General features: G+C 35.5%; 1 protein-coding gene across 3 annotated transcripts in view; it reads left to right on the forward strand.

The window, feature by feature from the left end:
* The window catches only part of PTPN4 (protein tyrosine phosphatase non-receptor type 4), a 111,653-nt gene that overhangs the window by 55,033 nt on the left and 41,437 nt on the right, over positions 1 to 15,183 (forward strand). For all 3 annotated transcript variants that reach the window (XR_003541594.2, XM_027725570.2, XM_027725571.2), the window contains exons 8-11: positions 2,169 to 2,289; positions 3,397 to 3,484; positions 4,521 to 4,609; positions 9,694 to 9,757. Coding sequence is in view for 2 of the 3 variants with exons in the window: in XM_027725570.2 (XP_027581371.2) it covers positions 2,169 to 2,289; positions 3,397 to 3,484; positions 4,521 to 4,609; positions 9,694 to 9,757 (362 nt within the window). In the remaining variant the exon portion in view is untranslated. The remainder of the gene's footprint in view (positions 1 to 2,168; positions 2,290 to 3,396; positions 3,485 to 4,520; positions 4,610 to 9,693; positions 9,758 to 15,183) is intronic.

Below are 15,183 nucleotides of genomic sequence, written 5' to 3' on the forward strand. Positions count from 1 at the left end.
AGTATAATTAGTATTTGTGTACCTGTTAGTACTGAAATAATAAAAAGTAGTATTGATTAGTTTCTAAAGAATGTAGTTTGTATAGCATTATATTGTGATGTTTGTGGACATGATGCTAATTTCCTCATGATTAAAGAAATAGATTTGATTGGTTTTCCTCCCCCAGCATGTTTTGCTGAATTAAATATGAAAAAAATACTTAAGGATGTACCGTTAGAAACCCCCAAATCAATACTCATTTATTCCTGTGTGTTCTGAGGCGTGGGGTTGTGGGTTTCTCCCTTGAGAATGATACTAAAAAGTATTTATTAAGACACTTAAACATTTTTAACATATCATACAGTGATAGATGTGGAAAAGGGAATTCTGATCATATCTGACCAAAGAGTTCAATACCTGTCTTGTCAATTTTAAACCGTGCAGTGAATAGATGAGTCTTGAAGACTTGAGATTTAGTTTTCTTCCCCACTCATTTTTTCTTCATAAACTTACATTGTTCAGTGGAAAAAAAAAACACCATAGCAACCAACCAACTAGAGACTGTTCAGCCTCTACTTCTTGAAATTTCTCATTGTCAGAAATTCTGTTTTATAAGCAATCCTAATATATCTGTCTGTACTCATGTGGTTTTCTACTGCTAAAGATACTTAGATCCACATTTGTATACTTTGTACATATAAGACAAATAGTGTCAATGTTAATATTTTCAGGTAAAAAACATAGTAATGTTACTGTAATATTTTATGCATAGTTTTGTTAAGTGGTCACCTTTTTCTAGGTCAATCAGTAGAACAGTTTCTCTTAAACAAAACTTCCACACTCCAGCTGCTTGGAAAAATGCACTGCAAGTGCTGTCATGCCATGGGGATTTGCCTTAGAAGATAAAAAGTATTTGATAATGGAACAGGAACTATGAAAAGTTGATAACATTTTAGGGTTCTAAGAATGCAATATTTATTTTTCAAATAACAGAAGTTAGAGGCGTGGTATGTAGAAGTGGTGGGTATGCACAGTGCCTTGTATTTACACTTATCTATGAGACCCTGCTGCCATTAAGTTCTTCAGTATGCAGAGTTCTGTCTAATGATTTCTATGCCTGCCTATAGTAAATTGTCTGGATTCTTTATAAGTATATGTAAATAGCAGACATAGTCCTGTATTCTTCATAGTGGATTTTAGCAAGGAATGCATTCTATTATAAAACCTGGTCCCATTTCCTAATTTTTAAATTATTTAAAATAAGATCTATTTCTGGCAGTGCAAGCGCTCCAGAGTTCTTTCCTGCTTTCCCTTCCTTATCCTCCTGCTCCATGAGTGCCTTCATCCCTCTTGTCAGTGCCACTAGGCCTGCCCAGAATCCCACATCATGATATATTGTTGTGATCTTTCCAGTTTTCACGTTATGTTTCTTAACTGTCACTGTAGATCTGTTACATAGATTGCAGATACTTAAAGCTGCTTTTTTTTTTTACTATAGTTAGAAAGCCTCAAAGCCTCTATTTTTAGCAAATGTTGCTTGTATTTTTTTTTCTGACAAATGTGATTTTAATTTATTTCTTATAATTTTAAGAAAGTGTTAGTAATTATGTAAATGCACTTTTTAGTAGTTTCAAGTAGAGTAGTTTCAATGTAGGTGTATGTATGTGTACTTTTTTCCATACATACCAGTTGAATATGCAAAAAAATATTTTTCTAATGCTTCTGAATATATCTTGGTACATAATGAGTTGGTGGATTTTGCAGATCTTCATGAAGAAATAGCAGTTGTAGTGTTAAAAAAAAGTGTAATCACATGAAAACAAGCAAGGTAAAATAATAAAGGAAAAAAATTTAATACTATCCTATATATCTGTATCTATATAAATATATCCTATTTAGTGCTAGCTGTTTTGACAGCATTTATGAATTAATTTGTGTATTACAAATTAAACACTTTAAAAACTTCCTTCATAAGTACATAGTCAAAGCTCTCACTAAATAATTTCCATGGTATTCACTGAGAATGTGACTGTTTATTCAAAAGGGAAAAGGGGAGTTCAAATGTCTTCTCTATTTTTGTTTGCTGTAGATCATAAATTATGTGGGAGCAGACCCTTGTGAATTTGGGGGCCTTGCACAATGCCAAGTACATCAGTGATAAACAATAACCTCTCTTTTTAATATTTTAGCCGAGCTGGGAGACTACAACCATTCAGAAAACTTGCCAGGCTACCTCTCAGAATATTCTTTCATCCCTAGCCAGCCTCAAGACTTTGAAAAAGAAATAGCAAAATTACATCAGCAGCACATGTAAGGATTTACATCAGAAGATACTGACTGACTTTGTCAAATCCTGACTGCTGATGCTGTGCTATTATATAAAAAAAAGGAGTATTTTGTCTTAAAGGTTTCTGGGTTTTTTGGGTTTTCTTTTTGGTGGGGTTTTTTGTTTGTTTGTTTGTTTGTTTGGGGTTTTTTTAGGGTTTTTAAAAATATGTTTAATGTAATTTTTTTTTAGATTATTTTTATGATGAATATATAACACCACTGATGGTCTACAGAGTATCTATGACAGAATGACAGGGAAAATTAGTGAAATAATGAACATGTTGAAGGTACTCTGAAAACAGTATTTGTGTGTATTATGTAGGACATCAGTCAGATATATTTTCTTTAAGAGTTTTTTTCAATCTTCAGGAATATTCTGAGCATAAAGGCTTTGTTTTCATGGTGCTTTCAGCAGTTAAAAGAGTTACTTTAGAAGTAACAAAGTCCTTTTCTTCAATATCTGCTCTTTCCTGTGTGTGAGTCTGTGACCTTTCACTGAAGAGGAAAAGGCAGTGAAGCAATGGAAAATATTTTTTTTTTCAGTATGTACACTGTGATACTTTTCAGTGATAGTTCCTCCATATTTCAGAACTTAAGTGCCTTTTCTTACAGTTAAATTTAACAAAATTTAAGTGATATTTACAAAACATTTGCTTGATTGGGGCATGTTGTTTGCTTTAGAAACTACTGAATGTTATGTTACATTTCAGATAAAGGCTTAGCAAATTCTATTAGGTAGGGTAAAGACATTTAAGTGAGCTGATGGTAGTTTAACTTTAAATTACCAGAGGAAAATCCAGGATTGTAAAAGTAATTTCCAGATTCTAGGGCTCCATAGATATTTGAATGAAATGGTGCATTAGAAATAAAATGTGTTGTGGCCTCTTGTTGAGACTATCTGTGTGGAAGCAAAAGTTCTTTTCTGTTAAAATTTTCGGGTTACAGTCCATTTATTATGAGAAAGGAAATTCAGATTTCAGGGTGGGGGTAGAAGTAGTAAAACAATGCAGATTTTCTGTTTGTGCTCACTGGAGAGCCTGATGTGGGAGGTCGTGTTAGAACATTTCTGATTTAGCTGCTTTCTTTCAGAGGGTTGTCTCCTGCAGAAGCAGAGTTCAATTATCTCAATACAGCACGTACCTTAGAACTTTATGGAGTTGAATTGCACTATGCAAGGGTAAGTTTGGATGAACTAGTATTGTAATGTAAAAATGGATTCCTCTGAGATTTATGGAAAAATATACTTTCCTTTTTAGTGGGCCTTCCTGGCAGCTGCTTACAAGAGAAAAAAAAATGAAAACAGTATCATCTTATTAGGTGCCTAACTGGGATTTATGAATTGAATATCCACTATTTCACTCTAGTGAGGATATTTCTTTGCTTGAATTTGTGTTTAGTTATCTGTGTTATTCACATTAAGCCTTGTTGGCTTAAATGGCAGTTCAGTTGGCTACTGATGAATAAGAAGAACATGCTTGTTGAATGTGCCTTTGATAATTAAGGATCTATCAGCTTTGAAACTATTTAATTTGGTTCCTATTAGAACCATGTTATAAATCATTATCATAATATAGAATGAACTGTTAATGTAAGGTGAGAGTACCCTGATTTGATACAGTTTTACCTGGTAAAGCAAGTAGCTCAAGGTCTTGACTGAAATGATCTTAACCTGTCAGTGCAGTGCTAAAATTTCTACAAAGCCTCTGAATAAAATTATTTTTAGCAACTAAGACACCTCTAGTTTTTAAGTATTCTTGTCTTATTCCCTAAGGTTAGAGAAACTTGGAAAAGAATTTGAAATGTACCCCACTTCACTGCTCACTATATCTTATCCACTGTTATTGCACACATATCGAGAGATCTATAGCAGGTGTTTGATAGAGTGCAAAGATATTTCAGGAAAAATGTGCTTTGTAAATATGCTTACAATATTGTTTGTTTTAGAATCTCTCCTCTCTGTGTTCTGAGATTGCAATTTCCTTTCAGGTAGGAATTTAAGTTGCTGGTTGCTTTTAGTGTAGCAAATGTCAAGCCAGTCTGTTAGTGTTGCTGTTAGTAATAAACTGCCACAGTACTGTTATGTATTTCTTCGAAGTTGGTGAAAGACAGAGGAGCTAACTCTGTCTGTTTAGAGAGAGATGAGAATGAATATATATGAGGTTTCAAAAGATATTTATATTGTTCTTCACGTAATTTTTTCTTTTCTTTTAAAGGATCAGAGTAACAATGAAATAATGATTGGAGTGATGTCAGGTGGAATACTAATTTTTAAGAACAGAGTACGAATAAACACCTTTCAATGGTAAGGACAGCTGTTTAATGGTTTTGTTTGCTATTTCAAAATATTTTTACCACTAACTGTGTCACACACTCTAAAAAAAGACTGAAACTTAGTTGTAGCATATCAAGTTGAAATTATTCATCTGATGTTTTGCTTATGGGTAACTTTATGATGGGATTTTGTCCTGAACTGCATGCTGTCCTATGAAACCATTCTGATACTGTAATGAAACTGTAATGGATTTTGATACATTTTTTATTCAGGAGTTTGTACTCATACTTTAATTAAATAAGTAGCCCAGGCCAATGTGATGGTGTAGCTTACAGTCTTTAAAGAGACAGCTGAACTGAAAAGTACTAACCTGGAGAATGACTGCTCTTATCTGTTTTGTCACGTATATATTAATTGCACTGTGTGTTTTCAATTTAATGTAGTTATGAGGATAACTGAGGTGGAGCATTCAGGATATTGTGATCTCTTCATCCGTAGATAACCATTTTCATGATAGGATCAGAAAAGTGCATTTACTGCAGAAAATGCTGTCATTTATTTCTTAACTAAAATAGTTTTTAAAGCTGTTCTTTAAAGATGGAGTTATCCCCATTAACTATCTTACTCTGCTTATCATTCTGCTTAAGTTTGGATCCTGTTCTTTATTCATATAAGAACAGAATATATATATATATATGTATATATATATACAGAAATCCTGTTTTCAACTATGACTTCTATAGTGCTCTGTAGAAGTGCTCTGTAACTTCTGTAGTGCTCTACAGAAGTTATGTCACCTTCCCCAATGCCTTTTTCAGCTCCTGCAGAAGTAACCTTCCCTTGGTTTCCTTTGCCTGCTTGGAATCCACTTTGACAGCCTTATGACATGTGTCGCTGAGTTTGCTACAGCAGCATTCTGAGTGGCTGGAATCAATCATATAAGATTGTCCCAAGAGACATCAGTTCACCAGGCACAGACGCTGTTCATTCTAGAAAAATGATGAAGTGTTCATTTGCTACTGATTTTGCATTTTTGTTTGCTGCTGATGTGTGTGCTTGGTCTTTCTGCAACCCAATGAATTTCTGAGACATTCTGTTTTTCTGTGCTTAGTCTCCGGGTTCATTGGAGGACGTTATGTATTTTGTGGTTTACCATGTTAAGAAACAGTGTGAATGGTCAAATTTTAGTAGATTTTCAGAGAGAAAGAAAAAACAAAATTATAACATAAGTGTTATTTGTAGCCAGATACAATTGAATGTGGGAAACATTTTGCCTGTAAGCATTCAAAGAAAAGTAAATCTGAGACAATTACAAAGCATGTAAATTTCCAGTCTTCAGGGTTATTGGGTAAATTAAAAGTGATTTTGGAATGAAAGGTCTGAAACTACTGTATTGGTCAGTCAGACCTCCCTTTATAATAGTGGCATGTTCTAAGAAATATATCCTTCATGTGGTGAGAATTTTGACATGTTAGAGCAATTTCTGGGCTAAAACTGGTTTATGTATGGAATGCTATAATAATGAGGAGGGTTTTATTTCAGTCTGATTTTACTGCTGTCAATGTTGGGAAAACAGCAATAGTAGGAATAGGTTCTGTAAAACACACTGGTAAATTACTGAGTACGTACAATGTAGGTCATAATTAAACTACATGTCCCTAATGGAAGTTGGAGGTTTCTGTGAGTTCTGCTTCATATTGTTTGCGTGCCAGGGATGCTGATATAAATTCTTAGTGTGGTTTTTGCATGTGTGTAATTACCTGAACAGTTCCTCTTTGTATTCAACCATATCAGCTGACATTAGGGATATTGATTCCTTCCTGTGAAGACTATAGTACCAACACAATTGGTCTTCACAAAACAAACCCAAAAAGACCCAAAACTACCCTTCCACATTCCACCCTGTTATAGGCTTCCTTTCGGTATGAGTGAGAATTTGAAATGCCAGTTTTCACAATACAGCTCAACAGTAGACCTATTACCTTTCCTTTTCATCCACAGTCATGCTGCTCTTCCAGTGACACTGGTAGTGGTACTTTTTTCTTCTTGCTTCCACTTATTCTTGCTCCTGTGCAACTGCATCTGTGTAATATCTTCCCAGGCTTTATGGTTACAGTGAATGTTTAGATACATGTTTTTCAGTATTCCTGAGTTGACAAGTGAGAGGACAGACATGCATATATGTGGGAAGAAATAAAGATTTAACTGTGTTGCTCAGAGAAGAGTCAAGTAAAATGTCTTTGCCCTCTCCCTCTTAATTTGATATTATATCTAAATTGCTTATTAGGAACCTTATGATCATGGGGAGAAATGAAACAGAAGGGAGAGAAGTGAGGAATTGGGCAAAACAAAAGAGAATGTCTTTTATCCTGTGTGTCCTAACTTGATCTTCCTGTATTGTGGGTAACTCCTCCTTTCCCCAGGTATTGCTACCAGGCACAGAGACCTGGGAATCTGAGGAGACCAAAGGAAAAGAGCATGGAGTACCTCAGCCTTTCCTTTGTTACTAAACCATCTGTTCAGCAGTTGGACATGCTTTCCTTTGCCTCTCTTTTGCAGTTGATGTACCTTTGGAAAGCTTTGTTGCCTTTTGCATCCACTGCCAGTTGCAACTGCAGTTGCACTTTGGATTTCCTAATCCTGCTTCTACATCTTGTACACTTCTTTTTGTGTTTGAGCCCAGTTAGCAGTTCTGAGTTTATCTAGCTTGGCCTCTTCTCATGCTTGCATGTTTTCTAGCACATCAGGATTATTCTGATTGAGAATGTTGTCCTTTAAGACTGACTACCTGTCCTCTGTTCCTGTGCCCCAAAGTGCGGCTTCCACGGGCTTTTGCCTACCAGAGCTCTGAACAAGCTGGAGTTTCTTTTCCTGAACTAGTGGGTTAGTTTGCTGCATCCCTCCACTTCCCTTAACATCTTTAGCTTCGCCGTCTCACAGCTGCTGGAGCCAAGTTTGTCTTTGACCACTAAATCTGGACAATCCTTTCTTGTTTGGGAGTTAGGCTACCCAGTGCTTTTCCTCAGATATGCACCATTGCCAGCAGTCAGAGGAGGGAAATGCAGGCAGACATGCCTTTTCCTTTGGCTGAGTGTGGATGTGCTTATTCAATGACTAGCAAGGTATTAGCAGTGCATATGAACTCTCTCTTACGTGCTGTATTTTTTGGTAATAGCTGAGAATCAGCTTTGCTGAGTCATTCCTTTGTACTTGAAAAGTGACTCTTTCAAGTTCTGTTAGACCTTATTGGCTAATGTTAGAGCTTTGAGTCTGTTCCAAATGGTTTCAGGCTTAACAGTCATCTGACCTCACTCTGCCTAAAATATGGAATGAGAATAAAACCCGGTATGTAGAGCTTTAATTTTTATTCTCCTTGGATTTGTAAATCACCAAAGGCAGTAGTTTCTTCAGTAGAAGAGGAAACCTCAAGAATAAAAGATAGTAGAATGTTTTTATAAACAGAGTAATTGTGATTTATTTTCAAGTGTTCTGTTGACATGCTAAGCAAATCTGATACATGATAGAGTGTGTGCAGTTCAGTTTTTAGAAAAGGTATGTGTTAAAATGTTCTTTTAATTGCCCTGTATGCCAAAATTTAAAAAAAATCATAATAACATACTTGTTGATTAACTGCAACCTAAATAGCCCAATAAATTTTTTTCTGTTTTTTTTTTTTTTCCACAGTTAGAGTGCTATAATCACTAGTGTCTATCCCATGCAGCAAATTTAGGACCCATCCCACATTATTCTTAAGCAATTGTTTGTCACAGGAGATGCTAAGACAATTGATGCAATGGAATAATCTGATTTCAGTAGATAAGATATAGCTCTCTTTATAGTGTCAAATCCTTGATAAACTAACTTCGAAAACTTAGCAAGAATTTGTTAAAAAATGAAAAAACCCCAACAAATAGGACAGTTATTGCTGCTGGTTTTTTTATTAAACTAATGGCAAACTAGGAAAGAAAAAAAGAAATGGGAAAATATTTAAATAAGCATAATTTAAAGGCTAATGTTCACAGTCTCCCTTTATGTTACTGTAGATAGAAACTCTCAACAAATTAGGACTTTCAAGTTAGATTCCTGCTCTGAATAATCCCCTGGAGAAAAATGTCTCCATTTGATTTAGTTAAGAAGATAATTTCTGTATATAGATACCCAACTTAGGTGTCTGTTGATGTTTGCTTCTTACCTTTCCTAGTCTATAGAGGTTTTTATTCAACAAGTGATAAATATGCAAGCTGTAATTCCAGTAAATTTGCAGTGTTTTATCAGTTGTTCCTTTTTAAAGTCACAAACGTTATGATGTTTTGGTTTTTTTTTTCAATTAGAACCTCACTTTTTTCCTTGGCCAGAATGATACTCTTTTATATTTAATAAAGAATGTGCACTATCCTAATATTACATTTCTTTGAAAAAGTATATAATTAGATTGTGATGGAAATATGGCCTGTCTTTTCCCATTTTTCATAACTATTACAGTTACCATCCAAAATTGCCTGGAATTACTGTCAGTATCTTGTTTTTTTTTATAGATAACTTGCAAGGTGAAAAGATCTGTAGGTTGTTAGTTCCCTTTCATTGATATTGTAAATGCTTTTTCCTCTTCATAATGTGATTTTTTAACTTGATAAGAAACCCAAGGTTGGGAGTCCTTGTCTCCATGCTTGTATCTTATGTTAGCTATTTTACTAAAACAAGTTCTGGTTACATTTAAAGACATGTAAGAACGTGGAGAAAGAATGTCTTTAGGAGATCAGGTGAAGTTCAGAGTATTTATTCATATTCTAGGGGATAATGAAAGCGGCCTCAGAAAAGGGAACATCTGTCTGGAATGACCTGGGGATAGAAGAGCTCTTTGGGATTTGTAATGGGGAAAAGATACTTAAATTAGCAACTACCTAGGGTTTAAGATGGAAACAAGTGAATTTGATAGATAACTTAAATATACAGCTCATACATTTCAAATTACATAAGCTATTTTGTCTAATCTTTGCCATTTTTAGTCTATGAAAATGAATATTTTCCGTATATTTTCAGTAGGTATATTTAAGCCTTTAACCATGATTGAGTATACTAAGTGTTTAAATATTGTGATTTTATTTTTCATTTAGGTTGAAGATTGTAAAAATTTCTTTTAAGTGCAAACAGTTTTTTATTCAACTTAGGAAAGAATTGGTGAGTACTGTCTTAAGTTTCATCTCAAAAAATGAAAGCAATTCAGTATCTCCTACTGCACATCTGCATTATGCTCCCTGAAGCTATGTTGAATCTTACCTTTGTCTGCAATTAAAAGTCCAGTTTCACCAACATTCTGGCTATTTCAGGTCTCAAATAGACCGTTACAATGCTTTAAATAAGATTTTTTTTGTCATTTGCTTTGCTTTATATTTTAGATATGTTTAGTTTTACATTTGTATGCAGGAAAGGTGATTTGCTTATGTAAGATAAATGTGGTAAAGGTTGAAGGTAAATCAATATTAAATTTAAATTTCATAAGAAACCGAATTAAAACTCAAGGTAATGCCTAATATTCCTTCAGTTGTGTATATACTTGTAAGTTAAAGTTTGATAAACATGCTGATTTGTATTATTCAGACTTAGTAATACAAGTTGACTTTATTACTTAAAAGGGGTAACATTTTCTTTGCAGCTTTAAATTACATATGGTAATTTTTTATGCCTACTTCTAAATTTCTTGGGGCAGAAGTTGAATGTGTGTGTTTCAGTGCTTGTGGTGGGTGTTTGCTGCCCTGCAAAGCACCGCAGGACCACTGTGCATTTAATTCAGCGAGAAATGGATTGTTCCGTGCCTCCAAGAGATTAGCTTCCATCACAGACATATCACTGGGGAAAGATGGAGGAATTAATTAAAAATATGACTGTGTGATTGACTCATCAGATTAGTTAAGAGGTTTTGTGCAATTCTTACCGCTGAAAGGATTTCCTGTGAGGATGGTGACGCACTGGAACAGGTTGCCCAGGGAGGTTGTGGATGCCCCAGTCCTGGCAGTGTTCAATGCCAGGTTGGATAAGGCCTTGAGCAGCCTGGTCTAGTGAGAAGAAGTGTCCCTGCCCGTGGCAGGTGGGTTGGGACTACATGATCTTTAAGGTCCCTTCCAGCGTGTAACATTCTATGATCTGAAGACCTAGATAAAAGATGATTCTAGACAGAATGCATCTTGAGTACTATAGGACTGTTCCAGTTTTAGAGACAATATGTTTAAACAAGAAAAATACAAGGAGGAAACACCTGTTATGTCAGATCAGGCCAATGTCTGCTGACTAGTACTGAAAACAGGAATCAAACTGTGTGTCTTTAAAGTAGATCCTTTAAAATGAGGCCCAGGACTTTGCAGTTCTCACAGACAGAACTACCTGACCATGTGCAGACACTTTGTTGTGCATTAGTTGTCAGGAGAAGTTTACCTCATGTGCATGGAGCACTGTGAGTAGCTATCAGTTCAGAAGCAGCATAACAAGAGTTAAAAGATTTTGGAGTAATTATGTGTAGAAAGTAATGAAGTTTGGCTATTACATGAAATAAACAGGAGTATCTGTCAACATGAGCAGACATCACGCAACACAAGCAGAAAAATGGTAATGATACAAAAAAAGGTGGTGGGGAAATGTTGCATTATGTTGACACAGAATTTTTTTTTAATAGCCTGCAGGAGCTACAGTTCTGAAAAGGCAAGCTGATCTCTGACAGGCCAGAGGTCAAATTTTTTGTCTTGATAACAGTGTCTGTAACTTCAATTACAGTTGCAGGAATGTTGTATTTGGATCTGAAATGGAAATTTGGGGATTTATTTGAAATTCAGAAATTATGTTTGCTAAGTCAGAACTTGAGGAAAATCTGTGGTAGCAGAGTTCCGGACCTTGAAGATTGAGATGCCTAAATATAAAATTGGGTTGGGTACTGTACTCAAGTGTTTCCTCTATTTTCTGCAGAAAAAAAACCTGCTTATAATAGAAGGTAATACAAAGATAGCTTTGTCATCTTGGGTTTTTGTGTTGCTTTTTAATACTCTGCATATTGTTACTTGCAGCAGAATGTAGTATATATAATTAATGTAATTTCTCTTCTGAGACATCCAAACCAACAAATTAAAAAGTCTCGTACTGTTTTTCTTTAAACTCTGTGTATCAGATGAAAAGTGATGGCAAGAAGTTGATTTTCATTCATTCTATATCTTGAATATCTTAAGATCAAAGCTCAAATTTGGCTTCCAAAGAAGGCATACTTAAACTAATTTTTTAATGACATCTAATATTAAAACTGTTATTTCCAGAATTACCTTTCCGGAGTAGCACTCGTAGGAGTAAAGATTCATCTCAACTATATTCAGCATCAGTTAGATTAAAAGAACATATTTTCAGTTTCATGATAATTAGCTCACCAAAGAAAATCGTTAGACTTCCTCTGTAGTCATCAGACACAAAGGTGCAAAGGCCGGAACATCTTGCATGAATTGGAGGTACTTTTTAGGATGGATTAAGTTGCTCTCTGGTGGTGTATGCTTTCTTTTGCTTTCACTCCCATTAACAATAAAGGGAGCCTAAATGACTCTCTTAAGGCAGCAGAAACTAGGTGAAGTGACTCTGTGATTGCACATTTGGTATGTAAAATATCTCTTGCCTAGTGCTTTGAGTGCATATTTTAAATCACCAATTTACGATACGGCAGTGGAAGTACATTCATGGTATGCTGATGATGTGTTTCAAACTTGTATGTAAATATATAACAAATTGTACATCTGAGTAACTGTATTTATTTGGATGCAAAGCTGACATGCTATAGAATAGGAAGTTAGTTGGCTTGGGAAAGGAATTTTCCACTGTTTTTATTTTTTCCCAACTGAGCTACATAGGCTTTAAAGTAGTCCTAAATAGATATATTTCAAATACTGCTAATGAGTGTTGAGAGCTTTTAATTGCAACTGTCCTCAGAAGTGCAAGTGCCTTATCTTTTAATCGCCTGTTAAATTTATTCCCTGACTTGGCATTGCTTAAAGGCATCAACATAAGTAAAGAATTATTTGCCTACTTTTATTAGATTATATCTGTGTTTAAATAAATCACTTAAAGGAAGTGAGATGAAGCAGTTTAATGTCAAAGTCATTTTCTACTTGCAGTATAATATAATCTTGAATGGAAGCTGGTTGATCATTCTAACAGTCACATAGCTGGAGTGTGCATCCAGTGGAGCAGATTTTCTTTCTATTGTTTCTTTATGAGATTGTGGGGGGAAAGAATGTTACATGTAGGACTTCTTCACCCAACATTAGAAGCCCCCTGAGCCATAACTTCAGTGGCAGGCTTTTCCACCATCTCTTCGTTTGTTCCATGTGTTCCATATGCTGTTTCCCTTACATGCTTTGCAGCTCTTTGCGAATAATTCAGTAGTTTTGTTTTCCTAGATGTTTCCCTAAGCTTCTCTGGTTTTAGTTAGTTGCATCCTTGGCTGTTGTAAAATCAATAGTCAGCATCAAGCTCTTAATGCCATCCAGCGTGTTTTAGTGGTCTTGATTCTGTGACAGCCAAATAAGCTGTTCAGCATGTTCTTTTGTGCTTTTAGAGACCAGATGTCCCCTGGAAAATTACTTGAGTCTGGAACAAAACATATTACAGGTTTTGTCCATGACCAAGACCTGGTTTAACTGAGTGGCCAAAATAATTGATTTTATCAATTTATCTGCCACTTAAAAAGCAGAAGTCTTTTTGTTTCTCTGAGATGGGGTAGGGAATTCATGCTTTCTTCTGGGATTGTTTAGCCAAAGTGAAAAAGACTTACTAAAGAATAAGTTTTCCAACCTAATTTCTTTCCTGAGCAGTGAGATCTGCTCTGAGGTCGCTGTTTCAAGTCAGGCAAAGGTGGGATTGAATGAATGGCCCCACCCAAGGTATGTGTTCAAGCACTGAGCTGTTCTGTGTGAGAGGGGGCACCGATATCTAGCCTGTTTTTTTTTTTTTTTGTTTGTCTTTTTAATAAAAGGAACCACAAAGATGACTTGGACTTGACTTTACCCTATCCCTGTTTGTCTTAACTTGTAGTTTTGTGCTTGAGCTCCAAGTATTGCATCCCAACTGCTTCATTCTTCCCCTCCATAGCAAGAAACCTGTTTTCCTCCCTCTAACAGGACCCACGGGCAGAATTAGTAAGATAATAATTTTGGAGCAGAATCCAACTGTGACTCCCTGAGATAGTCTTCTAACACTGCTCTCAGCAGACCTGAGATGCCTGAAAATCCCTGAAATGCCTGTATGTCACTGTCATACCACAGAGCATTCTGCATCTTCCTGGAGCCTTGTGCTGTAAAAACACTTCATAGGCTGCAGTGTGACTGTCCTGTCACTTTATGTGCTTTTGGCTGAAGTACTGTGGACAGTGGAAGTGCTGCCTTGGGGCCTTTTGCTGAGGCCACATAGATTCAAGCCTAGTATTTTCAGGCAATACAGAGGCAATCTTATTCTAAATCCAGCAGTAGAACCAAATCTTGCACCCCAGAATCATCAGCAAAGATGAATTTCAAGTGCCTGAGTTACATTTGGATATTACAGAACCTGCAGGGGTGAATAGGGAAAGGATGGGTGCATTTAGGAAGCAATATCCTATATTATTCTTTACCTTAAACAATGTTTTCTAGCAGTAATTGAGATGAAGGAGTTGGGTTTGAGAATCTGTTCTCTCTGCACTGCAATGAAAGCCTTAAAAGCTATGAATAGAACTATTGTTAGGGTACCTTTAAAGCTCTAGCACACCAAGTTCCTGTGAAAGTGCTGTTTCGCATTACAATTAAGTTGATGTAGCTGCAGCTCCTTCTCATCCTGCCATACCAGCTCCTCCTTCATGCTTCATGTCTAATCTAGTGATCAGATGGTGGCTTGAGATTCAGATCAGCTTGATTTTTGGAATACAAACTAGGAGAAACAGCAGGATATATTTTTTTTTCTCCAACCCATAATTATAATGCTTTGAATGACATTAAAATGCATTATCATTGGCTCATATAACTTATCAATGACATTAAAATGCATTATCATTGGCTCATATAACTTATCAAATTCTCTTTTCCAGCTGTTTAAAAGGCTGACAGAACATGAAAACTTGCTATATCATAAGAACTTTTTCTTGGAATCTAAAATCTTAGCTGGTTTGTCCTTTACTGGATCCAGATGAGGGCAGTCCATAATTTTGCATAGTTGCTCTCTTGCAGAATAGTAATTTATCTTGTTTATTTTGTGCTTTTACATTGTTGACAAAGCTTTTTATAAGTGCATAGGTAACTGACTTGATTTCTGTTACCTTGTTTCCGACTTGCAATTTTTAAATACCTATGTTAACATCTCTAGAAAATAAAGGGAACAGTTTGCAATACTTGGAAATTAAGAACAGAAATACAAGTAATTTTTCTAAATTGAATTAAAATGCCAGTTTTTAGTTTCTTAAATATAATTTCTTAAATTTCATCAATAAGTACTCAGATTTCACTGTTTACTTTTTAAATCCATTTTATTTTACCCTGAATTCATCATGTGGTTGAAAATGCAGTGTCATTCTTAGCCATTGGTCATGACTTTCCAAATACAACACTAGGGGA

The sequence above is a fragment of the Pipra filicauda genome, unplaced genomic scaffold (genome assembly GCF_003945595.2).
Source record: "Pipra filicauda isolate LSUMZ 115617 unplaced genomic scaffold, ASM394559v2 scaffold10_size6260569_pilon, whole genome shotgun sequence".
In the NCBI taxonomy this organism is placed as follows: Eukaryota; Metazoa; Chordata; class Aves; order Passeriformes; family Pipridae; genus Pipra; species Pipra filicauda.